Consider the following 27771-nt stretch of genomic DNA (forward strand, 5'->3'; position numbering starts at 1 on the left):
GGCCGGATTCTCATTGTTGGTTTCTCACTCAGTGAAGCAGTCGGCAGTGAGTGGCCCCTGTGAGTGTGAGTGGCCTCTGGCTGTGAGGGAGACTCGCTCTCCCGTCATTATCCAGAATGAGGAGCCGGTGAGTGAATCCAACTTTATTAACAAAGACAGACACAACCAGAGCCTGGCACCTAATGGGTTAATGGGGATCTATCGGTGACTGGCACCTAATGGGTTAATGGGGATCTATCGGTGACTGGCAGGGAATGGGTTAATGGGGATCTATCGGTGACTGGCAGGGAATGGGTTAATGGGGATCTATCGGTGACTGGCACCTAATGGGTTAATGGGGATCGATCGGTGACTGGCAGGGAATGGGTTAATGGGGATCTATCGGTGACTGGCAGGGAATGGGTTAATGGGGGATCTATCGGTGACTGGCAGGGAATGGGTTAATGGGGATCTATCGGTGACTGGCAGGGAATGGGTTAATGGGGATCTATCGGTGACTGGCACCTAATGGGTTAATGGGGATCTATCGGTGACTGGCAGGGAATGGGTTAATGGGGATCTATCGGTGACTGGCAGGGAATGGGTTAATGGGGATCTATCGGTGACTGGCAGGGAATGGGTTAATGGGGGATCTATCGGTGACTGGCAGGGAATGGGTTAATGGGGATCTATCGGTGACTGGCAGGGAATGGGTTAATGGGGATCTATCGGTGACTGGCACCTAATGGGTTAATGGGGATCTATCGGTGACTGGCAGGGAATGGGTTAATGGGGATCTATCGGTGACTGGCAGGGAATGGGTTAATGGGGGATCTATCGGTGACTGGCAGGGAATGGGTTAATGGGGATCTATCGGTGACTGGCAGGGAATGGGTTAATGGGGATCTATCGGTGACTGGCACCTAATGGGTTAATGGGGATCTATCGGTGACTGGCAGGGAATGGGTTAATGGGGATCTATCGGTGACTGGCAGGGAATGGGTTAATGGGGATCTATCGGTGACTGGCAGGGAATGGGTTAATGGGGATCTATCGGTGACTGGCAGGGAATGGGTTAATGGGGGATCTATCGGTGACTGGCAGGGAATGGGTTAATGGGGATCTATCGGTGACTGGCAGGGAATGGGTTAATGGGGATCTATCGGTGACTGGCACCTAATGGGGGATCTATCGGTGACTGGCAGGGAATGGGTTAATGGGGATCTATCGGTGACTGGCAGGGAATGGGTTAATGGGGATCTATCGGTGACTGGCACGGAATGGGATAATGGGGATCTATCGGTGACTGGCAGGGAATGGGATAATGGGGATCTATCGGTGACTGGCAGGGAATGGGTTAATGGGGATCTATCGGTGACTGGCAGGGAATGGGTTGATGGGGATCTATCGGTGACTGGCAGGGAATGGGTTGATGGGGATCTATCGGTGACTGGCAGGGAATGGGTTGATGGGGATCTATCGGTGACTGGCAGGGAATGGGTTGATGGGGATCTATCGGTGACTGGCAGGGAATGGGTTAATGGGGATCTATCGGTGACTTGCACCTAATGGGGGATCTATCGGTGACTGGCAGGGAATGGGTTAATGGGGATCTATCGGTGACTGGCAGGGAATGGGTTAATGGGGATCTATCGGTGACTGGCAGGGAATGGGTTAATGGGGATCTATCGGTGACTGGCAGGGAATGGGTTAATGGGGATCTATCGGTGACTGGCAGGGAATGGGTTAATGGGGATCTATCGGTGACTGGCACCTAATGGGGGATCTATCGGTGACTGGCAGGGAATGGGTTAATGGGGATCTATCGGTGACTGGCAGGGAATGGGATAATGGGGATCTATCGGTGACTGGCAGGGAATGGGTTAATGGGGATCTATCGGTGACTGGCAGGGAATGGGTTGATGGGGATCTATCGGTGACTGGCAGGGAATGGGTTGATGGGGATCTATCGGTGACTGGCAGGGAATGGGTTGATGGGGATCTATCGGTGACTGGCACCTAATGGGTTAATGGGGATCTATCGGTGACTGGCAGGGAATGGGTTAATGGGGATCTATCGGTGACTGGCACCTAATGGGGGATCTATCGGTGACTGGCAGGGAATGGGTTAATGGGGATCTATCGGTGACTGGCAGGGAATGGGATAATGGGGATCTATCGGTGACTGGCAGGGAATGGTTAATGGGGATCTGTCGTTGACTCGCACGGAATGGGTTAATGAGGATCTATCGGTGACTGGCAGGGAATGGGTTAATGGGGATCTATCGGTGACTGGCAGGGAATGGGTTAATGGGGGATCTATCGGTGACTGGCACCTAATGGGGGATCTATCGGTGACTGGCAGGGAATGGGTTAATGGGGATCTATCGGTGACTGGCAGGGAATGGGTTAATGGGGATCTATCGGTGACTGGCAGGGAATGGGTTAATGGGGATCTATCAGTGACTGGCAGGGAATGGGTTAATGGGGATCTATCGGTGACTGGCAGGGAATGGGATAATGGGGATCTATCGGTGACTGGCAGGGAATGGTTAATGGGGATCTGTCGTTGACTCGCACGGAATGGGTTAATGAGGATCTATCGGTGACTGGCAGGGAATGGGTTAATGGGGATCTATCGGTGACTGGCAGGGAATGGGTTAATGGGGGATCTATCGGTGACTGGCACCTAATGGGGGATCTATCGGTGACTGGCAGGGAATGGGTTAATGGGGATCTATCGGTGACTGGCAGGGAATGGGTTAATGGGGATCTATCGGTGACTGGCAGGGAATGGGTTAATGGGGATCTATCGGTGACTGGCAGGGAATGGGTTAATGGGGGATCTATCGGTGACTGGCACCTAATGGGGGATCTATCGGTGACTGGCAGGGAATGGGTTAACGGGGATCTATCGGTGACTGGCAGGGAATGGGTTAATGGGGATCTATCGGTGACTGGCAGGGAATGGGTTAATGGGGATCTATCGGTGACTGGCAGGGAATGGGTTAATGGGGATCTATCGGTGACTGGCAGGGAATGGGTTAATGGGGATCTATCGGTGACTGGCAGGGAATGGGTTAATGGGGATCTATCGGTGACTGGCAGGGAATGGGTTAATGGGGATCTATCGGTGACTGGCAGGGAATGGGTTAATGGGGATCTATCGGTGACTGGCAGGGAATGGGTTAATGGGGATCTATCGGTGACTGGCAGGGAATGGGTTAATGGGGGATCTATCGGTGACTGGCAGGGAATGGGTTAATGGGGATCTATCGGTGACTGGCACCTAATGGGTTAATGGGGGATCTATCGGTGACTGGCAGGGAATGGGTTAATGGGGATCTATCGGTGACTGGCACCTAATGGGTTAATGGGGGATCTATCGGTGACTGGCAGGGAATGGGTTAATGGGGGATCTATCGGTGACTGGCACCTAATGGGGGATCTATCGGTGACTGGCAGGGAATGGGTTAATGGGGATCTATCGGTGACTGGCAGGGAATGGGTTAATGGGGATCTATCGGTGACTGGCAGGGAATGGGTTAATGGGGATCTATCGGTGACTGGCACCTAATGGGGGATCTATCGGTGACTGGCACCTAATGGGGGATCTATCGGTGACTGGCAGGGAATGGGTTAATGGGGATCTATCGGTGACTGGCAGGGAATGGGTTAATGGGGATCTATCGGTGACTGGCAGGGAATGGGTTAATGGGGATCTATCGGTGACTGGCAGGGAATGGGTTAATGGGGATCTATCGGTGACTGGCAGGGAATGGGTTAATGGGGATCTATCGGTGACTGGCAGGGAATGGGTTAATGGGGATCTATCGGTGACTGGCAGGGAATGGGTTAATGGGGATCTATCGTGACTGGCAGGGAATGGGTTAATGGTGATCTATCGGTGACTGGCAGGGAATGGGTTAATGGGGATCTATCGGTGACTGGCATGGAATGGGTTAATGAGGATCTAACGGTGACTGGCAGGGAATGGGTTAATGAGCTGGATCTATCGGCGACTGGCACGGAATGGGTTAATATGAGATTTTAAAGGGACACTATAGTCACCTGAACAACTTTAGCTTAATGAAGCAGTTTTGGTGTATAGAACATGCCCCTGCTGCCTCACTGCTCAATCCTCTGCCATTTAGGAGTTAAATCTCTTTGTTTATGAACCCTAGTCACACCTCCCTGCATGTGACTTGCACAGCCTTCCATAAACACTTCCTGTAAAGAGAGCCCTATTTAGGCTTTCTTTATTGCAAGTTCTGTTTAATTAAGATTTTCATATCCCCTGCTATGTTAATAGCTTGCTAGACCCTGCAAGAGCCTCCTGTATGTGATTAAAGTTCAATTTACAGATTGAGGTAAATTACATCTGATTGAAAGTGAAACCAGTTTTTTGTTTTTTTCATGCAGGCTCTGTCAATCATAGCCAGGGGAGGTGTGGCTAGGGCTGCATAAACAGAAACAAAGTGATTTAACTCCTAAATGACAGTGAATTGAGCAGTGAAATTGCAGGGGAATGATCTATACACCAAAACTGCTTTATTTAGCTAAAGTAATTTAGGTGACTATAGTGTTCCTTTAATTACTGGCGTGTGTGTGTGTGTGTGTATACAAACTAAATTGGTCTAGATGATTATTCTTGTTCTTGGGTAGAACATTAGCTTAAGGATAGAGTACAACGAGTTGTCATTAATGGTACATTTTCAGGCTGGACAAAAGTGGTAAGTGGTGTCCCTCAGGGTTCTGTTTTGGGACTGCTTCTATTTAACATATTTATAAATGATCTTGAAATGGGCATTGAAAGCCATGTATCAGTGTTTGCAGAGAAAACATAACTTTGTAAAGTAATAAAATGTGAGCAGGATATTGCCTTGCTGCAGAGGAATTTGGATAGATTGGGGGACTGGGCACTAAAATGGCAGATGGAATTTAACGTAGAGAAATGCAAAGTTATGCACTTTGGGATTAAGAATGCTCAAGCAACTTACACCCTAAATGGTAGTGAATTAGGGATAACCACACACGAGAAGGATTTGGGAATTGTTATAGACAACAAATAGGCAGCAATATGCAATGTCAATCTGCAGTGGCTAAGGCCAGTAAGGTTTTGTCATGTATAAATAGGGGCATAAATTCTCGGGAATTAAATTTTGCCTCTTTATAAATCACTGATACGACCACACCTTGAATATGCTGGGCAACTTTGGGCACCTGTTCTAAAGAAGGATATCATGGCACTAGAAACGGCGCAGAGACGAGCTACAAAATTGATAAAAGGAATGGAGCATTTTAGTTACGAAGAAAGGACCACTATAGGCACCCAGACCACTTCAGCTCAATGAAGTGGTCTGGGTGCCAGGTCCCCTCTAGTTTTAACCCTGCAGCTGTACACATAGCAGTTTCTATGTTTACACTGAGGATTAACCAGCCTCTAGTGGCTGTCACAGTGAGAAGACGCTGACGTTCATAGGAAAGTATTCGGCGCTGACGTCAGCAGGAGGAGAGTTTCCCAGCACAGAGGGAGCCCAGCGCTGGAGAAAGGTAAGTGGCTGAAGGGGTTTTAACCCCTTCAGCCCAGCGGGAGGGGCCCACAAGGGTGGTGGGGGACCTAAGCACTGCATAGTGCAAGGAAAACAAGTTTGTTTTGCTGACACTTTAGCGGTCCTTTAAAATCTCTTTAGTTTAGAAAAACGGCGCCTGAGAGGGGTTATGATAACATTATACAAATATATTCGGGGCCAGTACAAACCTTTATCTGGAAATCTATCCATAAACAGGGCTATACATAGGACACGAGGTCACACATTTAGGCTGGAAGAAAGGAGATTTCATCTAAGGCAAAGAAAAGGTTATTTTACACTAAGAGCAATAAGGATATGTAATTCTCTGCCTGAAGAGGTGGTTTTGTCAGAGTCCATACAGATGTTAATAAATTACAGATGTTTACATTTTTTTTGCAAAATTGGAAGCACTTCAGACTGGGTTTTTTGCCTTCTTTTGGATCAAGAGATACAATTTCGTGAGAGAGGCTGAACTTGATGGACGCAAGTCTCTTTTCAGCTATGTAACTGTAAATACAGGTGATAATCGAAAAATTAGAATATCGTGCAAAAGTTAATTTATTTCAGTAATGCAACGTAAAAGGGGAAGCTAATATACGAGATAAACGCATTACATGCAAAGCAAGATAGTTCAAGCCGTGATTTGTCATAAGTGCGATGATTATGGCTTACAGCTCATGAAAACCCCAAATCCACAATCTCAGTAAATTAGAATATTGTGAAAAGGTGCAATATTCCAGGCTCACAGTGTCCCACTCTAATCAGCTAAGTAAGACATAACACCTGCAAAGGGTGTTGGAGGTCCTTCATGGTTTATTTGTATGTAAGTTTTGGGGTTAAATCAGTCCCAGTGTAACTCTTTAACTACCATTCAGTGTCCTTCACTGAGGAGAAAACCTTCATTCTCTGTTCAACATTTTACACCTCAGTCCTGTCTGACACGTCCTCTCTGTGCCTGCTGAATAAAGCCCCTCTCTACCTTTCCCTCCTCCCCTCTCCCTGCACTCAATCCTCCTTCTATTCCCTGACCCTGAACGCTGAAAACAGACTCTGCATTGTCCCGGGACGACATTAATCCTGCTGGGGCCATTCAGCTAGCTGCCTGCACCCTCTTCCAGATTCAGGCTGGAATACAAGCCCCAACATTAGCTGCAGTGCTGTACAATGAATAAACCATTCATAGGACCCTGATCCCAAGAGCTTACAGCCAATAGAGGTGAAGATTCCAAGAGCATGTCTCCTGTATATATTAGTAGAAAATACAGGCTCACAGTGCGGGGGGGGACACGAGATATGAAGAGGGGGTGAGAGTGTGTGTCCTCATACAGTATGTGGATCGTTACCTGAGCCCATTACACTGCGTGGTGAGAGTATGTTTCACTGAACGCGTCCTCGTTTCACCGAGCGCGTTCTCGCGCAGAGCGTCACTGAGGGGTCTTCATCCCATGAGCCTCTGTACCTGGGAGTTCAAGCGCAGGAAAAAGGGACCATCCATTTGTCTCCCAGGCATAGAGTGCCAGCCCGTGGGAAAAGAGCAGGTCTCTTTGTTCCAGCGGGCACCTCAAAGCTCGCCAGTGCCCACACCAATCTCAGGGACCCTCACTTTGCTCGCGGGGTCTCTGTGTGAAACCCGGCTAGGGAAGCATCTCCTTTTGGGACGCAAATGCTCCCCCTGGATGGCAACAGCATTCGTTTGTACGAAATGGCGTCCACCCAGGGGAGCATTCGTTTATTACTTCCCTTGCTGTTTCATACGTATTTTGCAGGTGCGAACGTTCTGATTAATTGGTGTGAACGTTCTAATGGGGCACTGGGGAGGTCCTCATTCGCGATACGTACGAGTCAGGGAACAATCCACAAATGCTCCCCCTGGCTGGCGTTTATCTGTACGAATGGCGGCTAGCTAGAGGAGTGCTTATTAATTGTTTCCCTTGCGGTTTGACAGTATGTTGCAAAGTGTGAAGGTTCTAAACGAACTATCTAAATCGGGTATTGGGGTAGTCCCCGTTCGGGAGGTGAATGAATTCACTTTGTGGGAACACTCTCGAACGAGGAGCGGCAGAGGACACGAAAAGATGGGGAAGCACACATAATATGAGACAGGCAATTCACGGACCGGCAGCTGTCTGTCTGGGTGTTATATCTGACAGATTGCTCTATAAGGTAAAACATTAACGAGAGTGCTGTAATATAATAGTGTGGGTTTGTGCGCAGGGTTGAGTTCTAATGTCGTGATTTGACTGTTAGGGCGTTGGTTTTATATTTGTAGGTATACGGGGTGTGTGCATCATAAAACACACCGGGACATACATAAAGGGAATCAACACAGTAAAGGAGGAGACTATATTTAAAAGAAGAAAAACTACCACAACAAGAGGACATCGTCTTAAATTAGAGGGACAAAGGTTTAAAAATAATATCAGGAAGTATTACTTTACTGAGAGGGTAGTGGATGCATGGAATAGCCTTCCAGCTGAAGTGGTAGAGGTTAACACAGTAAAGGAGTTTAAGCATGCGTGGGATAGGCATAAGGCTATCCTAACTATAAGATAAGGCCAGGGACTAATGAAAGTATTTAGAAAATTGGGCAGACTAGATGGGCCGAATGGTTCTTATCTGCCGTCAAATTCTATGTTTCTACGACGGATCCTCATATAGATATATATCAAAGATAACCCGAGTGAAAGGTAAATCTGCTACTTTTGTGACTCGGTCCCTCTGGTCACTATTCTCCAACCCTCGATTGTCAGCTGAATATTCAGGGAAGATTTATGGAAGCGTATTAACCAGACACACACTCTTTGCTTCCCAAAATCTTCTAATCATTCCAACCAAATATCACATGTACATTGTGCTTAAAGGGAAACTCCAGTGCCAGGAAAACGATCCGTTTTCCTGGCACTGGAGGGTCCCTCTCCCTCCCACCCCCCAATCCCCAGTTGCTGAAGGGGTGAAAACCCCTTCAGTGACTTACCAGAGGCAGCGACAGGTACCACGTCGCTGCTTCCTCCTCCCCTGCCGCTCCTCCTTCTGCTTACGTTGGCCGGTGGGCGAGACTGATCTCGCCCGCCGGCCGAGGAGACCTAATGCGCATGCGCGGCAATGCCGCGCATGCGCATTAGCGCACCCCATAGGAAAGCATTGAAAATGAATTTCAATGTTTCCCTATAGGGAATAGAGCGACGCTGGAGGTCCTCACACAGCGTGAGGACGTCCAGCGACGCTCTAGCACAGAAAACCTGTGCTAGGGACCAGGAAGTTCCCTCTAGTGGCTGTCTAATAGACAGCCACTAGGGGAGGACTTAACCCTGCAAGGTAATTATTGCAGTTTAAAAAAAACTGCAATAATTACACTTGCAGGGTTAAGGGTAGTGGGAGTTGGCACCCAGACCACTCCAATGGGCAGAAGTGGTCTGGGTGCCTGGAGTGTCCCTTTAAGCGCATCCTGTTACATAAAAACTGTTATAGCTTGTGACTTCCTTTCAGTTATGTTTTGTAAGCGGTTCTGCTAATACATTTACAAAATAATTAAATTTATAGAATACTGACAGATTAATGTTTAATATTCCTTCACCGAGTATTGACGTATTCAACGGTCTCTCTTTTATTGGACCTACTTCATATTAGAAAGACATGCTTCCACAGTTGCCCTCTCTTCCTTACACACAAGGTGTGTGTGTCTCTCTCGCGGCATGTCGGCTGAGACACCTTAAAGGTACAATGAACTCATTATTTGACAGGAGCTGTGATGGCGTCATGGACAGTACTATACACTTCATTCATTCTTCCTCCTAATGGAATCCTATGACACTTTAAATGGGTGTCTTAAATGTTATGTTTCTACAAGTGGAATGATCTTTCAGTGATTGCAGCCCCAATCACTCACTCAAATCTAAAATCCTGTGCAGCTTTCTAATGCTTTCACTGAGACTGGCATATCCCGTAATCGGATCCAGAACAGAGTGACCGAAAACGGGCCCTGATTGACCTATAACAGGGGTAGGCAACCTTCGGCTTCCATAACAGTCATAATGCTAGCAAGGCATCAAGGGAATTGTAGTCCACAACATCTGTGGTGCCGAAGGTTGCCAATCCCTGACCCATAACGTCATTAACAAGCTAACATCATCCTCCATATTTCTCAAAGCAGTTACTGTACACCACCCTCCCCTGCTCTGTCGTTTGCTGTGTGTATTGCGTGTGGATGGGTTTGCGCTGCGTATTGCGTGTGGATGGGTTTGCGCTGCGTATTGCGTGTGGATGGGTTTGCTCTGCGTATTGCGTGTGGATGGGTTTGCTCCGCGTATTGCGTGTGGATGGGTTTGCTCCACGTATTGCGTGTGGATGGGTTTGCTCCGCGTATTGCGTGTGGATGGGTTTGCTCTGCGTATTGCGTGTGGATGGGTTTGCTCTGCGTATTGCGTGTGGATGGGTTTGCTCTGCGTATTGCGTGTGGATGGGTTTGCTCTGCGTATTGCGTGTGGATGGGTTTGCACTGCGTATTGCGTGTGGATGGGTTTGCTCTGTGTATTGCGTGTGGATGGGTTTGCTCTGCGTATTGCGTGTGGATGGGTTTGCTCTGCGTATTGCGTGTGGATGGGTTTGCTCTGCGTATTGCGTGTGGATGGGTTTGCTCTGCGTATTGCGTGTGGATGGGTTGCTCTGCGTATTGCGTGTGGATGGGTTTGCGCTGCGTATTGCGTGTGGATGGGTTTGCGCTGCGTATTGCGTGTGGATGGGTTTGCTCCGCGTATTGCGTGTGGATGGGTTTGCTCTGCGTATTGCGTGTGGATGGGTTTGCTCTGCGTCAACATTGTTCTTGGGTTCAGCAAGTAGTTATTATTAAAGGATTAATCCAGCCACCATGACCACCTCACTGATTTGAAGTGTTCATGGTCCCTGGAGTCTGTGAAACGCTGCACATACAGAGTTTGACCCTTCTGCTGCCGGATCATTGGGACGTCATCAGCCAGCACCAGCAAGAGTTTGGGGCTAGCTAGTGTCAATTCTGTGCAAATTTATGGAATATCAGTCATTGGCTGAGGGCAGTCAGCTGATGCTCTCTCCAGCAGCAGGGTTGACATTAAGCCGAATGTCGTGAAACCTGGCTTCCCAGGAGACCTGGCGCTAGCGGATCCAGGTAACAGGTCAAACTGTTTTGCTTCGTTTCTGTAGAACCGTGCCTGGGTACTCCTGGTGTCAGAACGTTAATGATATTTACATTATTTAATTCTGTCTAATCCAGCAATATTGGCAGGTAATCGTCATATTGATCTTCTTGCAGTAATAAAATCAATCCAGTGACAGGGAACGGACTCTCACGTGCATGCGCCTGAATCCTGGGGTGAAGAATGGAAGTGACGACCCAGTTCATTTCCATCTTGTTGGTACCGTCTCTGGTTACACATCAGCCCTGTCCCTCCACTATGTTTCCATAGTCCATTGGCACTGAGCTCGCACCACGTCGCCCCATTGGCGGATCCAGGGGGGGGGCAACGGTGCAATTGCCCCCCCCGAGATTCTCCCCTGCCGGCTAATGCAGGGCTGACATTGCCCAAGTGCCAGCCCTGCATTGTGCCTGCAGACCGGGAGGGAGATCAGTGATCTCCCTCCCCGGTCCGCAGGCACATTACTGACAGCCGACCGGCAGGGGAGGGAGAGAGGACCCGGGAGCTGTTACCAGCAGCTCCTCCGGGTCCTCCTCTCGCGAGATTTGGAGCGTTGCCGCGGTTACCACGGCAACGCTCCAAATCTCGTGAGAGTGAACTCTAACCCTGGAGCGCGGGCTAGAGTTCACTCCTACCACTGGGACCACCAGGGATTCCCCACTGGGACCACCAGGGATCCAGAAATGTCCCCCCTCCTCCTCAATAAAGGTAAGAAGGGAGGGGGGGCATAAATATATTTCATTAAATACATTTTTTTTTATTAAAAAGCCTCCCTTCCCTCCTCCCCTCCCCCATACACACACTGACCCCATACACACACTACACACACTGACCCCATACACACACTGACCCCATACACACACTGACCCCATACACACACTGACCCCATACACACACTGACCCCATACACACACTGACCCCATACACACACTACACACACTGACCCCATACACACACTGACCCCATACACACACTGACCCCATACACACACTGACCCCATACACACACTGACCCCATACACACACTGACCCCATACACACACTGACCCCATACACACACTGACCCCATACACACACTGACCCCATACACACACTGACCCCATACACACACTGACCCCATACACACACTGACCCCATACACACACTGACCCCATACACACACTGCCCCCATACACACACTGCCCCCATACACACACTGCCCCCATACACACACTGCCCCCATACACACACTGACCCCATACACACACTGACCCCATACACACACTGACCCCATACACACACTGACCCCATACACACACTGACCCCATACACACACTGACCCCATACACACACTGCCCCCATACACACACTGACCCCATACACACACTACACACACTGACCCCATACACACACTACACACACTGACCCCATGCACACACTACACACACTGACCCCATACACACACTGACCCCATACACACACTGACCCCATACACACACTACACACACTGACCCCATACACACACTGACCCCATGCACACACTGACCCCATACACACACTACACACACTGACCCCATGCACACACTGACCCCATACACACACTACACACACTGACCCCATGCACACACTGACCCCATACACACACTACACACACTGACCCCATGCACACACTGACCCCATACACACACTACACACACTGACCCCATGCACACACTGACCCCATACACACACTACACACACTGACCCCATGCACACACTGACTCCATACACACACTACACACACTGACCCCATGCACACACTGACCCCATACACACACTACACACACTGACCCCATACACACACTGACCCCATACACACACTGACACCATACACACACTACACACACTGACCCCATACACACACTGACCCCATACACACACTGTCCCCATACACACACTGTCCCCATACACACACTGCCCCACAAACACTGCCCCATACACACTGCCCAACATACACTGACCCCATACACACACTGACCCCATACACACACTACACACACTGACCCCATGCACACACTACACACACTGACCCCATACACACACTGACCCCATACACACACTACACACACTGACCCCATGCACACACTGACCCCATGCACACACTGACCCCATACACACACTACACACACTGACCCCATACACACACTGACCCCATGCACACACTGACCCCATACACACACTACACACACTGACCCCATGCACACACTGACCCCATGCACACACTGACCCCATACACACACTACACACACTGACCCCATACACACACTGACCCCATACACACACTACACACACTGACCCCATACACACACTGACCCCATACACACACTACACACACTGACCCCATACACACACTGACCCCATACACACACTACACACACTGACCCCATACACACACTGACCCCATACACACACTACACACACTGACCCCACACACACTGCCCCCATACACACAAACACTGCCCCCATACACACAAACACTGCCCCCATACACACAAACACTGCCCCCATACACACAAACACTGCCCCCATACACACAAACACTGCCCCCATACACACAAACACTGCCCCCATACACACAAACACTGCCCCCATACACACAAACACTGCCCCCATACACACAAACACTGCCCCCATACACACAAACACTGCCCCCATACACACAAACACTGCCCCCATACACACAAACACTGCCCCCATACACACAAACACTGCCCCCATACACACAAACACTGCCCCCATACACACAAACACTGCCCCCATACACACAAACACTGCCCCCATACACACAAACACTGCCCCCATACACACAAACACTGCCCCCATACACACAAACACTGCCCCCATACACACAAACACTGCCCCCATACACACAAACACTGCCCCCATACACACAAACACTGCCCCCATACACACAAACACTGCCCCCATACACACAAACACTGCCCCCATATACACACTGCCCCCATATACACACTGCCCCCATATACACACTGCCCCCATATACACACTGCCCCCATATACACACTGTCCCCATATACACACTGTCCCCATACACACACTGCCCCCATACACACACTGCCCCACAAACACTGCCTCCATACACACACTGTCCCACAAACACTGTCCCCATACAACACTGTCCCACAAACACTGTCCCCATACAACACTGTCCCACAAACACTGTCCCCATACACACTGCCCCACACACATACTGCCCCGCACACACTGCACACCTATACACACACAGTGCCCTACACACCCTGCTGCCCCCCCATACACACATTGCCCCAAACACACACACACGACCCCCCCATACACACCGTGCCCCCATACACACACTGCCCCACACATACATACAGTGCCCCCCATACACACACTGCCCCACACAGACATACAGTGCCCCCATACACACACTGCCCCCTAACACACACACTGCCACCCTTACGCACTCACACTCACTTCACCGCTCACACACACACTGCACCTTTCACACACACTTCACCCCTAACACACACCACTTCTCCTATGCCCTATATCCCAGCAGACCCCAGGTAAGTTGTCAAACTGTTCTTAAACGGTATGACTACTTACTCCGGGGTGGGATCCTGGCACTACTGGCACCATAACTACTACACTGAGCTGTAGTGGTTATTGTGCTAGGATTATTTTTTTTAAATAATCTACAAGTGCCCCTCCCGAGATCAGGCTCTGGATCCGCCACTGCGTCGCCCTCCCTTTAAGTGACTTGCTGTTCTGTATCTCTGACAGCAGCGTGTGTGTAGTGTACGCAGGGTTACCACCAGTGACATACATTGAGAGCAAACCAAATCTGGAGCTGTCACCATAGAAACAAACAGCATTTCTGTAGATTGCTCCAAGTTCCTCTACGCTAGACGTAGAGCTTTGCCAGCTGGAACCCTACCTTGTGGGGCCCCCCTATTCTCCATTGTTCCAGTGTCACCTGCCCTGTGTGTAAAAGGCACCTGTACTATGTCTCCCCCTCTTTCTGGAATCTAAGGGCGACTGTAACAATAAATAAATCTCTAACTTCACATTCACCGCAGCTCCCCCGTTGTACACTCAATGTAATACATGTTATGTGACTAGATTCACTCCAGAACTCCTGGTTTAGTTGATATTGAGAATCGCAGCCTTGGCTCATAGGACTGGGCTCTGGTTATTTTACTTGGATCTGTCAGTGAGCTTTTAGTGTGTGTCTGGCACACTGACACCATCAATTCTTTCACACTCTGGTATTTAAATGTAAATAGTGCCTTTACAGCTGCTATGTGTTCACTTTATTATTAATATATAGTGCCCCATTAAATTGTGTGTATCTGGAAGCCGCTTGCTCGCTGTGCGTGTATCTGCCTGCTGTGCGTGTATCTGCCTGCTGTGCGTGTATCTGCCTGCTGTGCGTGTATCTGCCTGCTGTGCGTGTATCTGCCTGCTGTGCGTATCTGCTCGCTGTGCGTATCTGCCTGCTGCGCGTGTATCTGGAAGCCGCTCGCTCGCTGTGCGTGTATCTGCTTGCTGTGCGTGTATCTGCCTGCTGTGCGTGTATCTGCTTGCTGTGCGTGTATCTGCTTGCTGTGCGTGTATCTGCTTGCTGTGCGTGTATCTGCTTGCTGTGCGTGTATCTGCTTGCTGTGCGTGTATCTGCTCGCTGTGCGTGTATCTGCTTGCTGTGCGTGTATCTGCTTGCTGTGCGTGTATCTGCTTGCTGTGCGTGTATCTGCTCGCTGTGCGTGTATCTGCTCGCTGTGCGTGTATCTGCTCGCTGTGCGTGTATCTGCTCGCTGTGCGTGTATCTGCTCGCTGTGCGTGTATCTGCTCGCTGTGCGTGTATCTGCTCGCTGTGCGTGTATCTGCTCGCTGTGCGTGTATCTGCTCGCTGTGCGTGTATCTGCTCGCTGTGCGTGTATCTGCTCGCTGTGCGTGTATCTGCTCGCTGTGCGTGTATCTGCTCGCTGTGCGTGTATCTGCTCGCTGTGCGTGTATCTGCTCGCTGTGCGTGTATCTGCTCGCTGTGCGTGTATCTGCTCGCTGTGCGTGTATCTGCTCGCTGTGCGTGTATCTGCTCGCTGTGCGTGTATCTGCTCGCTGTGCGTGTATCTGCTCGCTGTGCGTGTATCTGCTCGCTGTGCGTGTATCTGCTCGCTGTGCGTGTATCTGCTCGCTGTGCGTGTATCTGCTTGCTGTGCGTGTATCTGCTTGCTGTGCGTGTATCTGCTCGCTGTGCGTGTATCTGCTCGCTGTGCGTGTATCTGCTCGCTGTGCGTGTATCTGCTCGCTGTGCGTGTATCTGCTCGCTGTGCGTGTATCTGCTCGCTGTGCGTGTATCTGCTCGCTGTGCGTGTATCTGCTCGCTGTGCGTGTATCTGCTCGCTGTGCGTGTATCTGCTCGCTGTGCGTGTATCTGCTCGCTGTGCGTGTATCTGCTCGCTGTGCGTGTATCTGCTCGCTGTGCGTGTATCTGCTCGCTGTGCGTGTATCTGCTTGCTGTGCGTGTATCTGCTTGCTGTGTGTATCTGCCTGCTGTGCGTGTATCTGCTCGCTGTGCGTATCTGCCTGCTGCACGTGTATCTGGAAGCCGCTCGCTCGCTGTGCGTGTATCTGCTTGCTGTGCGTGTATCTGCTTGCTGTGCGTGTATCTGCTTGCTGTGCGTGTATCTGCTCGCTGTGCGTGTATCTGCTTGCTGTGCGTGTATCTGCTTGCTGTGCGTGTATCTGCTTGCTGTGCGTGTATCTGCTTGCTGTGCGTGTATCTGCTCGCTGTGCGTGTATCTGCTTGCTGTGCGTGTATCTGGAAGCCGCTCGCTCGCTGTGCGTGTATCTGCTCGCTGTGCGTGTATCTGCTCGCTGTGCGTGTATCTGCTCGCTGTGCGTGTATCTGCCTGCTGTGCGTGTATCTGCTTGCTGTGCGTGTATCTGCTTGCTGTGCGTGTATCTGCTTGCTGTGCGTGTATCTGCTTGCTGTGCGTGTATCTGCTTGCTGTGCGTGTATCTGCTTGCTGTGCGTGTATCTGCTTGCTGTGCGTGTATCTGCTTGCTGTGCGTGTATCTGCTTGCTGTGCGTGTATCTGCTTGCTGTGCGTGTATCTGCTTGCTGTGCGTGTATCTGCCTGCTGTGCGTGTATCTGCCTGCTGTGCGTGTATCTGCCTGCTGTGCGTGTATCTGCCTGCTGTGCGTGTATCTGCCTGCTGTGCGTGTATCTGCTTGCTGTGCGTGTATCTGCTTGCTGTGCGTGTATCTGCCTGCTGTGCGTGTATCTGCCTGCTGTGCGTGTATCTGCTTGCTGTGCGTGTATCTGCTTGCTGTGCGTGTATCTGCTTGCTGTGCGTGTATCTGCTTGCTGTGCGTGTATCTGCTTGCTGTGCGTGTATCTGCTTGCTGTGCGTGTATCTGCTTGCTGTGCGTGTATCTGCTTGCTGTGCGTGTATCTGCTTGCTGTGCGTGTATCTGCTTGCTGTGCGTGTATCTGCTTGCTGTGCGTGTATCTGCTTGCTGTGCGTGTATCTGCTTGCTGTGCGTGTATCTGCTTGCTGTGCGTGTATCTGCTCGCTGTGCGTGTATCTGCTCGCTGTGCGTGTATCTGCTCGCTGTGCGTGTATCTGCTCGCTGTGCGTGTATCTGCTTGCTGTGCGTGTATCTGGAAGCCGCTCGCTCGCTGTGCGTGTATCTGCTCGCTGTGCGTGTATCTGCTCGCTGTGCGTGTATCTGCTCGCTGTGCGTGTATCTGCCTGCTGTGCGTGTATCTGCTTGCTGTGCGTGTATCTGCTTGCTGTGCGTGTATCTGCTTGCTGTGCGTGTATCTGCTTGCTGTGCGTGTATCTGCTTGCTGTGCGTGTATCTGGAAGCCGCTCGCTCGCTGTGCGTGTATCTGCTTGCTGTGCGTGTATCTGCTTGCTGTGCGTGTATCTGCTTGCTGTGCGTGTATCTGCTCGCTGTGCGTGTATCTGCTTGCTGTGCGTGTATCTGCTTGCTGTGCGTGTATCTGCTTGCTGTGCGTGTATCTGCTTGCTGTGCGTGTATCTGCTCGCTGTGCGTGTATCTGCTTGCTGTGCGTGTATCTGGAAGCCGCTCGCTCGCTGTGCGTGTATCTGCTCGCTGTGCGTGTATCTGCTCGCTGTGCGTGTATCTGCTCGCTGTGCGTGTATCTGCCTGCTGTGCGTGTATCTGCTTGCTGTGCGTGTATCTGCTTGCTGTGCGTGTATCTGCTTGCTGTGCGTGTATCTGCTTGCTGTGCGTGTATCTGCTTGCTGTGCGTGTATCTGCTTGCTGTGCGTGTATCTGCTTGCTGTGCGTGTATCTGCTTGCTGTGCGTGTATCTGCTTGCTGTGCGTGTATCTGCTTGCTGTGCGTGTATCTGCTTGCTGTGCGTGTATCTGCTTGCTGTGCGTGTATCTGCTTGCTGTGCGTGTATCTGCTTGCTGTGCGTGTATCTGCTTGCTGTGCGTGTATCTGCTTGCTGTGCGTGTATCTGCTTGCTGTGCGTGTATCTGCTTGCTGTGCGTGTATCTGCTTGCTGTGCGTGTATCTGCTTGCTGTGCGTGTATCTGCTTGCTGTGCGTGTATCTGCTCGCTGTGCGTGTATCTGCTCGCTGTGCGTGTATCTGCTCGCTGTGCGTGTATCTGCTCGCTGTGCGTGTATCTGCTCGCTGTGCGTGTATCTGCTCGCTGTGCGTGTATCTGCTCGCTGTGCGTGTATCTGCTCGCTGTGCGTGTATCTGCTCGCTGTGCGTGTATCTGCTTGCTGTGCGTGTATCTGCTTGCTGTGTGTATCTGCCTGCTGTGCGTGTATCTGCTCGCTGTGCGTATCTGCCTGCTGCACGTGTATCTGGAAGCCGCTCGCTCGCTGTGCGTGTATCTGCTTGCTGTGCGTGTATCTGCTTGCTGTGCGTGTATCTGCTCGCTGTGCGTGTATCTGCTTGCTGTGCGTGTATCTGCTTGCTGTGCGTGTATCTGCTTGCTGTGCGTGTATCTGCTCGCTGTGCGTGTATCTGCTTGCTGTGCGTGTATCTGGAAGCCGCTCGCTCGCTGTGCGTGTATCTGCTCGCTGTGCGTGTATCTGCTCGCTGTGCGTGTATCTGCTCGCTGTGCGTGTATCTGCTCGCTGTGCGTGTATCTGCTCGCTGTGCGTGTATCTGCTCGCTGTGCGTGTATCTGCTCGCTGTGCGTGTATCTGCTCGCTGTGCGTGTATCTGCTTGCTGTGCGTGTATCTGCTTGCTGTGCGTCTATCTGCTTGCTGTGCGTCTATCTGCTTGCTGTGCGTGTATCTGCTTGCTGTGCGTGTATCTGCTTGCTGTGCGTGTATCTGCTTGCTGTGCGTGTATCTGCTTGCTGTGCGTGTATCTGCTTGCTGTGCGTGTATCTGCTTGCTGTGCGTGTATCTGCTTGCTGTGCGTGTATCTGCTTGCTGTGCGTGTATCTGCTTGCTGTGCGTGTATCTGCTTGCTGTGCGTGTATCTGCTTGCTGTGCGTGTATCTGCTTGCTGTGCGTGTATCTGCTTGCTGTGCGTGTATCTGCTTGCTGTGCGTGTATCTGCTTGCTGTGCGTGTATCTGCCTGCTGTGCGTGTATCTGCCTGCTGTGCGTGTATCTGCCTGCTGTGCGTGTATCTGCCTGCTGTGCGTGTATCTGCTTGCTGTGCGTGTATCTGCTTGCTGTGCGTGTATCTGCTTGCTGTGCGTGTATCTGCCTGCTGTGCGTGTATCTGCCTGCTGTGCGTGTATCTGCTTGCTGTGCGTGTATCTGCTTGCTGTGCGTGTATCTGCTTGCTGTGCGTGTATCTGCTTGCTGTGCGTGTATCTGCTTGCTGTGCGTGTATCTGCTTGCTGTGCGTGTATCTGCTTGCTGTGCGTGTATCTGCTTGCTGTGCGTGTATCTGCTTGCTGTGCGTGTATCTGCTTGCTGTGCGTGTATCTGCTTGCTGTGCGTGTATCTGCTTGCTGTGCGTGTATCTGCTTGCTGTGCGTGTATCTGCTTGCTGTGCGTGTATCTGCTTGCTGTGCGTGTATCTGCTTGCTGTGCGTGTATCTGCTTGCTGTGCGTGTATCTGCTTGCTGTGCGTGTATCTGCTTGCTGTGCGTGTATCTGCTTGCTGTGCGTGTATCTGCTTGCTGTGCGTGTATCTGCTTGCTGTGCGTGTATCTGCTTGCTGTGCGTGTATCTGCTTGCTGTGCGTGTATCTGCTTGCTGTGCGTGTATCTGCCTGCTGTGCGTGTATCTGCCTGCTGTGCGTGTATCTGCCTGCTGTGCGTGTATCTGCCTGCTGTGCGTGTATCTGCCTGCTGTGCGTGTATCTGCTTGCTGTGCGTGTATCTGCTTGCTGTGCGTGTATCTGCTTGCTGTGCGTGTATCTGCTTGCTGTGCGTGTATCTGCTTGCTGTGCGTGTATCTGCTTGCTGTGCGTGTATCTGCTTGCTGTGCGTGTATCTGCTTGCTGTGCGTGTATCTGCTTGCTGTGCGTGTATCTGCTTGCTGTGCGTGTATCTGCTTGCTGTGCGTGTATCTGCTTGCTGTGCGTGTATCTGCTTGCTGTGCGTGTATCTGCTTGCTGTGCGTGTATCTGCTTGCTGTGCGTGTATCTGCCTGCTGTGCGTGTATCTGCCTGCTGTGCGTGTATCTGCCTGCTGTGCGTGTATCTGCCTGCTGTGCGTGTATCTGCTTGCTGTGCGTGTATCTGCTTGCTGTGCGTGTATCTGCCTGCTGTGCGTGTATCTGCCTGCTGTGCGTGTATCTGCTTGCTGTGCGTGTATCTGCTTGCTGTGCGTGTATCTGCTTGCTGTGCGTGTATCTGCTTGCTGTGCGTGTATCTGCTTGCTGTGCGTGTATCTGCTTGCTGTGCGTGTATCTGCTTGCTGTGCGTGTATCTGCTTGCTGTGCGTGTATCTGCTTGCTGTGCGTGTATCTGCTTGCTGTGCGTGTATCTGCTTGCTGTGCGTGTATCTGCTTGCTGTGCGTGTATCTGCTTGCTGTGCGTGTATCTGCTTGCTGTGCGTGTATCTGCTTGCTGTGCGTGTATCTGCCTGCTGTGCGTGTATCTGCCTGCTGTGCGTGTATCTGCCTGCTGTGCGTGTATCTGCTTGCTGTGCGTGTATCTGCTTGCTGTGCGTGTATCTGCTTGCTGTGCGTGTATCTGCTTGCTGTGCGTGTATCTGCTTGCTGTGCGTGTATCTGCTTGCTGTGCGTGTATCTGCTTGCTGTGCGTGTATCTGCTTGCTGTGCGTGTATCTGCTTGCTGTGCGTGTATCTGCTTGCTGTGCGTGTATCTGCTTGCTGTGCGTGTATCTGCTTGCTGTGCGTGTATCTGCTTGCTGTGCGTGTATCTGCTTGCTGTGCGTGTATCTGCTTGCTGTGCGTGTATCTGCTTGCTGTGCGTGTATCTGCTTGCTGTGCGTGTATCTGCTTGCTGTGCGTGTATCTGCTTGCTGTGCGTGTATCTGCTTGCTGTGCGTGTATCTGCCTGCTGTGCGTGTATCTGCCTGCTGTGCGTGTATCTGCCTGCTGTGCGTGTATCTGCTTGCTGTGCGTGTATCTGCTTGCTGTGCGTGTATCTGCCTGCTGTGCGTGTATCTGCCTGCTGTGCGTGTATCTGCTTGCTGTGCGTGTATCTGCTTGCTGTGCGTGTATCTGCTTGCTGTGCGTGTATCTGCTTGCTGTGCGTGTATCTGCTTGCTGTGCGTGTATCTGCTTGCTGTGCGTGTATCTGCTTGCTGTGCGTGTATCTGCTTGCTGTGCGTGTATCTGCTTGCTGTGCGTGTATCTGCTTGCTGTGCGTGTATCTGCTCGCTGTGCGTGTATCTGCTCGCTGTGCGTGTATCTGCTCGCTGTGCGTGTATCTGCTCGCTGTGCGTGTATCTGCTCGCTGTGCGTGTATCTGCTCGCTGTGCGTGTATCTGCTCGCTGTGCGTGTATCTGCTCGCTGTGCGTGTATCTGCTCGCTGTGCGTGTATCTGCTTGCTGTGCGTGTATCTGCTTGCTGTGTGTATCTGCCTGCTGTGCGTGTATCTGCTCGCTGTGCGTATCTGCCTGCTGCACGTGTATCTGGAAGCCGCTCGCTCGCTGTGCGTGTATCTGCTTGCTGTGCGTGTATCTGCTTGCTGTGCGTGTATCTGCTCGCTGTGCGTGTATCTGCTTGCTGTGCGTGTATCTGCTTGCTGTGCGTGTATCTGCTTGCTGTGCGTGTATCTGCTTGCTGTGCGTGTATCTGCTTGCTGTGCGTGTATCTGCTCGCTGTGCGTGTATCTGCTTGCTGTGCGTGTATCTGGAAGCCGCTCGCTCGCTGTGCGTGTATCTGCTCGCTGTGCGTGTATCTGCTCGCTGTGCGTGTATCTGCTCGCTGTGCGTGTATCTGCTCGCTGTGCGTGTATCTGCTTGCTGTGCGTGTATCTGCTTGCTGTGCGTGTATCTGCTTGCTGTGCGTGTATCTGCTTGCTGTGCGTGTATCTGCTTGCTGTGCGTGTATCTGCTTGCTGTGCGTGTATCTGCTTGCTGTGCGTGTATCTGCTTGCTGTGCGTGTATCTGCTTGCTGTGCGTGTATCTGCTTGCTGTGCGTGTATCTTCTTGCTGTGCGTGTATCTGCTTGCTGTGCGTGTATCTGCTTGCTGTGCGTGTATCTGCTTGCTGTGCGTGTATCTGCTTGCTGTGCGTGTATCTGCTTGCTGTGCGTGTATCTGCTTGCTGTGCGTGTATCTGCTTGCTGTGCGTGTATCTGCTTGCTGTGCGTGTATCTGCTTGCTGTGCGTGTATCTGCTTGCTGTGCGTGTATCTGCCTGCTGTGCGTGTATCTGCCTGCTGTGCGTGTATCTGCCTGCTGTGCGTGTATCTGCCTGCTGTGCGTGTATCTGCTTGCTGTGCGTGTATCTGCTTGCTGTGCGTGTATCTGCCTGCTGTGCGTGTATCTGCCTGCTGTGCGTGTATCTGCCTGCTGTGCGTGTATCTGCTTGCTGTGCGTGTATCTGCTTGCTGTGCGTGTATCTGCTTGCTGTGCGTGTATCTGCTTGCTGTGCGTGTATCTGCTTGCTGTGCGTGTATCTGCTTGCTGTGCGTGTATCTGCTTGCTGTGCGTGTATCTGCTTGCTGTGCGTGTATCTGCTTGCTGTGCGTGTATCTGCTTGCTGTGCGTGTATCTGCTTGCTGTGCGTGTATCTGCTTGCTGTGCGTGTATCTGCTTGCTGTGCGTGTATCTGCTTGCTGTGCGTGTATCTGCTTGCTGTGCGTGTATCTGCTTGCTGTGCGTGTATCTGCTTGCTGTGCGTGTATCTGCTTGCTGTGCGTGTATCTGCTTGCTGTGCGTGTATCTGCTTGCTGTGCGTGTATCTGCTTGCTGTGCGTGTATCTGCTTGCTGTGCGTGTATCTGCTTGCTGTGCGTGTATCTGCTTGCTGTGCGTGTATCTGCTTGCTGTGCGTGTATCTGCTTGCTGTGCGTGTATCTGCCTGCTGTGCGTGTATCTGCCTGCTGTGCGTGTATCTGCCTGCTGTGCGTGTATCTGCTTGCTGTGCGTGTATCTGCTTGCTGTGCGTGTATCTGCTTGCTGTGCGTGTATCTGCTTGCTGTGCGTGTATCTGCTTGCTGTGCGTGTATCTGCTTGCTGTGCGTGTATCTGCTTGCTGTGCGTGTATCTGCTTGCTGTGCGTGTATCTGCTTGCTGTGCGTGTATCTGCTTGCTGTGCGTGTATCTGCTTGCTGTGCGTGTATCTGCTTGCTGTGCGTGTATCTGCTTGCTGTGCGTGTATCTGCTTGCTGTGCGTGTATCTGCCTGCTGTGCGTGTATCTGCCTGCTGTGCGTGTATCTGCCTGCTGTGCGTGTATCTGCCTGCTGTGCGTGTATCTGCCTGCTGTGCGTGTATCTGCCTGCTGTGCGTGTATCTGCCTGCTGTGCGTGTATCTGCTTGCTGTGCGTGTATCTGCTTGCTGTGCGTGTATCTGCTTGCTGTGCGTGTATCTGCTTGCTGTGCGTGTATCTGCTTGCTGTGCGTGTATCTGCTTGCTGTGCGTGTATCTGCTTGCTGTGCTTGGAAGCTGCTTGGATTGTTTAGTGTGTATATCTGTGGTCTCCTATGTGTTTATGGTGGACGGACACTCAGTATGTGGTTAACACTTGATTTCTCTCCCTCAAGCTCACTGCTTCTGCTCCTTGTTGGTATTTTTGGGGTCTGTGCCGAGGAGCCTCCCCCGGCGGCAGAAGCGCAGGATCCATGGGGGGATTTCTGGCTTTTGCGCTTTCTGGTGAATATTGGCGGTTATGCGACCATAGTGGTACCAGGATTTCTGATCATCAGATACTTCAAGAGCAAAAATTATCTGGAAACTGGTAAGGAATGAGATCCCTGTGCAATAAATCTGCCTGTCTCACGTGGTGTATCCATCTATTCTCCAGAACCTTGCACTCTCACTGCCAGCATCTCTCTTATATCTTATTATATACATCAGTCTCACTTTCCTTAATCTCTGAGCCAGCCTCCCTTACCCACTTCTAGATCCTCTGTGCCAGCCTCCCTTACCCACTTCTAGATCCTCTGTGCCAGCCCCCTTACCCACTTCCAGATCCTCTGTGCCCCCCTTACCCACTTCCAGATCCTCTGTGCCAGTCCTTCCTTACCCACTTCCAGATCATCTGTGCCCCCCTTACCCACTTCCAGATCCTCTGTGCCAGTCCCCTCTTACTCACTTCCAGATCTTCTGTGCCAGCCCTTCCATACCCACTTCTAGATCCTCTGTGCCAGCCCCCTTACCCACTTCCAGATCCTCTGTGCCAGCCCCCTTACCCACTTCCAGATCCTCTGTGCCAGCCCCCCTTACCCACTTCCTTACCCTCTGTGCCAGTCCCCTTACCCACTTCCTTACCCTCTGTGCCAGTCCTTCCTTACCCACTTCCAGATCCTGTGCCAGCCCCCCTCTTACCCACTTCCAGATCCTCTCTGCCAGTCCTTCCTTACCCACTTCCAGATCCTCTGTGCCAGCCCTCCTTACCCACTTCCAGATCCTCTGTGCCAGTCCCCTCCTTACCCACTTCCAGATCCTCTGTGCCCCATACCCCACCCCCCCCAAATAAAAAAAATCTAGACACAGATCAATAAATACTTATCTCCTTTCAAAGTCGATGAATTTCAGCTTATCCTTATTTCTCTTCCGTAACCTCTGTGCCATTTATTCCCCCATATGTTTGTGTGCCAGCTGTGTTAATCTAGGCTCCAGAATTTTTGTTTGTCTTTTTTTTTTTCTCTCTCTTCAATTTCTGTGCTATCTGTCTCTGCCTGTGTGTGCTAGGGTCTCCTTATAACCTTTCCAGAACAGTGTCATTCTTCCCGTAATTGTCATTTGTTCATTTAAAGTAATTGCTCCATATTTGCTAGGTCGCGGGCTTTGCTTTCCTGTGGTGAAATCCTGTGTTTTTGGGAATGAAGCTAAGGTCCCAGAGGAACACATTTCCAGCACGCAGACTGATGCCCAAAGCTCCACTACACAACAGGCCTGCAAGCTCATTTTCTGTGCTGCTGGGCTCCAGGTGAGCTTACCGATAATGTATTAATCTTTATTACAGCAGTAAGAATGACTTGTTACAGACCTTCAACGCGTGTCTTTTCTGCTTCCTAGGTTTCTTATCTGACCTGGGGTGTTTTGCAAGAACGAGTTATGACCCGTACTTACAGTACAGAAGTTGGAAAAGTAGGTGAGCGTTTTCGAGACTCTCAGTTTCTGGTTTTCATGAACCGAATCTTGGCACTAACGGTGGCCGGAATCTACTGTGCTGTCACCAAGCAGCCACGCCATGGTGCCCCCATGTATAAATACTCTTTTGCATCTCTCTCCAACATTCTCAGCAGCTGGTGTCAGTATGAGGCTCTCAAATTTATCAGTTTTCCCACTCAGGTTTTGGCGAAAGCTTCCAAGGTGATCCCAGTCATGCTGATGGGAAAGGTAGTCTTTCACAAGAGCTACGAGTACTGGGAGTACCTGACGGCAGTCCTCATTTCTGTGGGTGTCAGCATGTTCTTATTGTCCAACGGGGGAAGTGAGCGGGCAACAAGTGTCACCACATTCTCCGGCGTGGTCATCCTGACCGGATATATAGCCTTTGACAGCTTCACCTCTAACTGGCAAGACTCCCTCTTCGCGTACAAGATGTCCTCTGTACAAATGATGTTTGGGGTGAACCTCTTCTCCTGTCTATTTACAGTGTTCTCTCTGCTGGAACAGGGGGCCTTGCTGGAAGCCATCCATTTCATGGTACGACACCCCGATTTCGCATTCCATGCATCATTGCTTTCCATCTGCTCAGCGTTTGGCCAACTCTTCATTTTTTACACAATCAGCAAGTTTGGAGCTGCAGTTTTCACCATAATCATGACTCTGCGCCAGGCTCTGGCCATTCTACTATCCTGTCTACTCTATGGTCATCCCGTTACTGCGGTGGGCTCAGTGGGGGTGGCTGTTGTATTCCTTGCACTTTTCCTGCGAGTTTACGCCCGAGGCAGAATGAGAAGAAAGGGGAAGAAAGCCATCGACACCCCAGTGGTGCAGAAAGTGTGAACATAGCGAGACTGTGGGGACTTGGCTGGGAGAGAGTGCAGGATTAAACACTCGGACGTCTCTTTATTTTTATTACTTTTCTTTTAGCAATGTGGTGCTTTTTGAATTCCACTGTATTTTCAGGCCATAGATTGTCACAAGGGACTCTTTAGAGCGACAAATTAGAATAGCCTGATATCCAAGGATGTTGTCTATTGAAATTCTATTTGTGATTATTTTTTATTCATGCACAGGATGTACTCTGATATTAAATGGTACTTTTCCTCTTGTGTCCACCTATCTTTTTCATACAGATTAACGTGGGGGTCAGGCAAAAAACGTGCATTATGCGCAAGCAGTCTCTATTTTTAATTTTAGGATGTTCTACGGTTCTGAATTGCTCAGCACCATATTAATTCCCAGGGAACAAATTACAGCACTGATAACCTCACCGGCCTGGAGGTGCATTGTGGGAAAACTATCCATAGCACATGAAATGCCGAAAGAAGGTCGAGCACTGTGTATGAGGGGTTATCTATGCCCACTGTACCAGTCTCTCTGTGCCCCACAGCCAGTAACCGCCTTGTACACAGTCCCTCTGTGCACCATGGCCAGTGACCGCCTTGTACCAGTCTCTCTGTGCACCACGGCCAATAACCGCCTTGTACACAGTCCCTCTGTGCACCACGGCCAATAACCGCCTTGTACCAGTCTCTCTGTGCACCACGGCCAATAACCGCCTTGTACACAGTCCCTCTGTGCACCACGGCCAATAACCGCCTTGTACACAGTCCCTCTGTGCCCCGTGGTCGGTGACCGCCTTGTACCAGTCCCTCTGTGCCCCGCGGCCAGTGACCGCCTTGTAGCAGTCTCTCTGTGCCCCGCGGCCAGTGACCGCCTTGTAGCAGTCCCTCTGTGCCCCGCGGCCAGTGACGCCTTGTACCAGTCTCTCTGTGCCCCGCGGCCGGTGACCGCCTTGTACCAGTCTCTCTGTGCCCCGCGGCCGGTGACCGCCTTGTACCAGTCTCTCTGTGCCCCGCGGCCGGTGACCGCCTTGTACCAGTCTCTCTGTGCTCAGTGGCCAGTGACCGCCTTGTAGCAGTCTCTCTGTGACCCGCGGCCAGTGACCGCCTTGTAGCAGTCTCTCTGTGACCCGCGGCCAGTGACCGCCTTGTAGCAGTCTCTCTGTGTCATTCTGCTTTTTTTTTTTTAAATGTGTTTTTAATAGATTTTGTTTTCAGAGCTGATGATGACCGCATTACAGTTATTGCAGTAAGGGCTGTACCCTTTTATTTGCTTTTCTGGTGTCTGAGTCCTGATGTAAGGGTGGGGGAGACCTACATAGCAGGTATGTAGCAGCTGCCAAGATAATAAGGAAGCAGTTTAATTAATGTAACTAGGTCATTGTACACAGGATGTCATGCAGGATGTATACATTACGCCATAACATTGCCTACGTTCCAGCCTACCTTCACCTTGGTTATTCTTGTTTTTCCTGTAACCTGATTTGTTG

The 27771-nt window shown here is 51.0% G+C and overlaps 1 protein-coding gene across 1 annotated transcript; it reads left to right on the forward strand.

Annotated features, from left to right (window-relative positions):
* On the forward strand, window positions 1-26548 carry SLC35B2 (solute carrier family 35 member B2). Its single transcript, XM_063441564.1, has 4 exons — window positions 1-127; window positions 23867-24060; window positions 25103-25254; window positions 25344-26548. Exons 1-4 carry the CDS (start codon window positions 117-119, stop codon window positions 26277-26279), a joined length of 1293 nt encoding a protein of 430 aa, XP_063297634.1. The 5' UTR covers window positions 1-116; the 3' UTR covers window positions 26280-26548.
* Window positions 26549-27771: the final 1223 nt, after the last annotated feature.

Source organism: Pelobates fuscus, chromosome 2 (assembly GCF_036172605.1).
Source record: "Pelobates fuscus isolate aPelFus1 chromosome 2, aPelFus1.pri, whole genome shotgun sequence".
NCBI classification, from domain to species: Eukaryota; Metazoa; Chordata; class Amphibia; order Anura; family Pelobatidae; genus Pelobates; species Pelobates fuscus.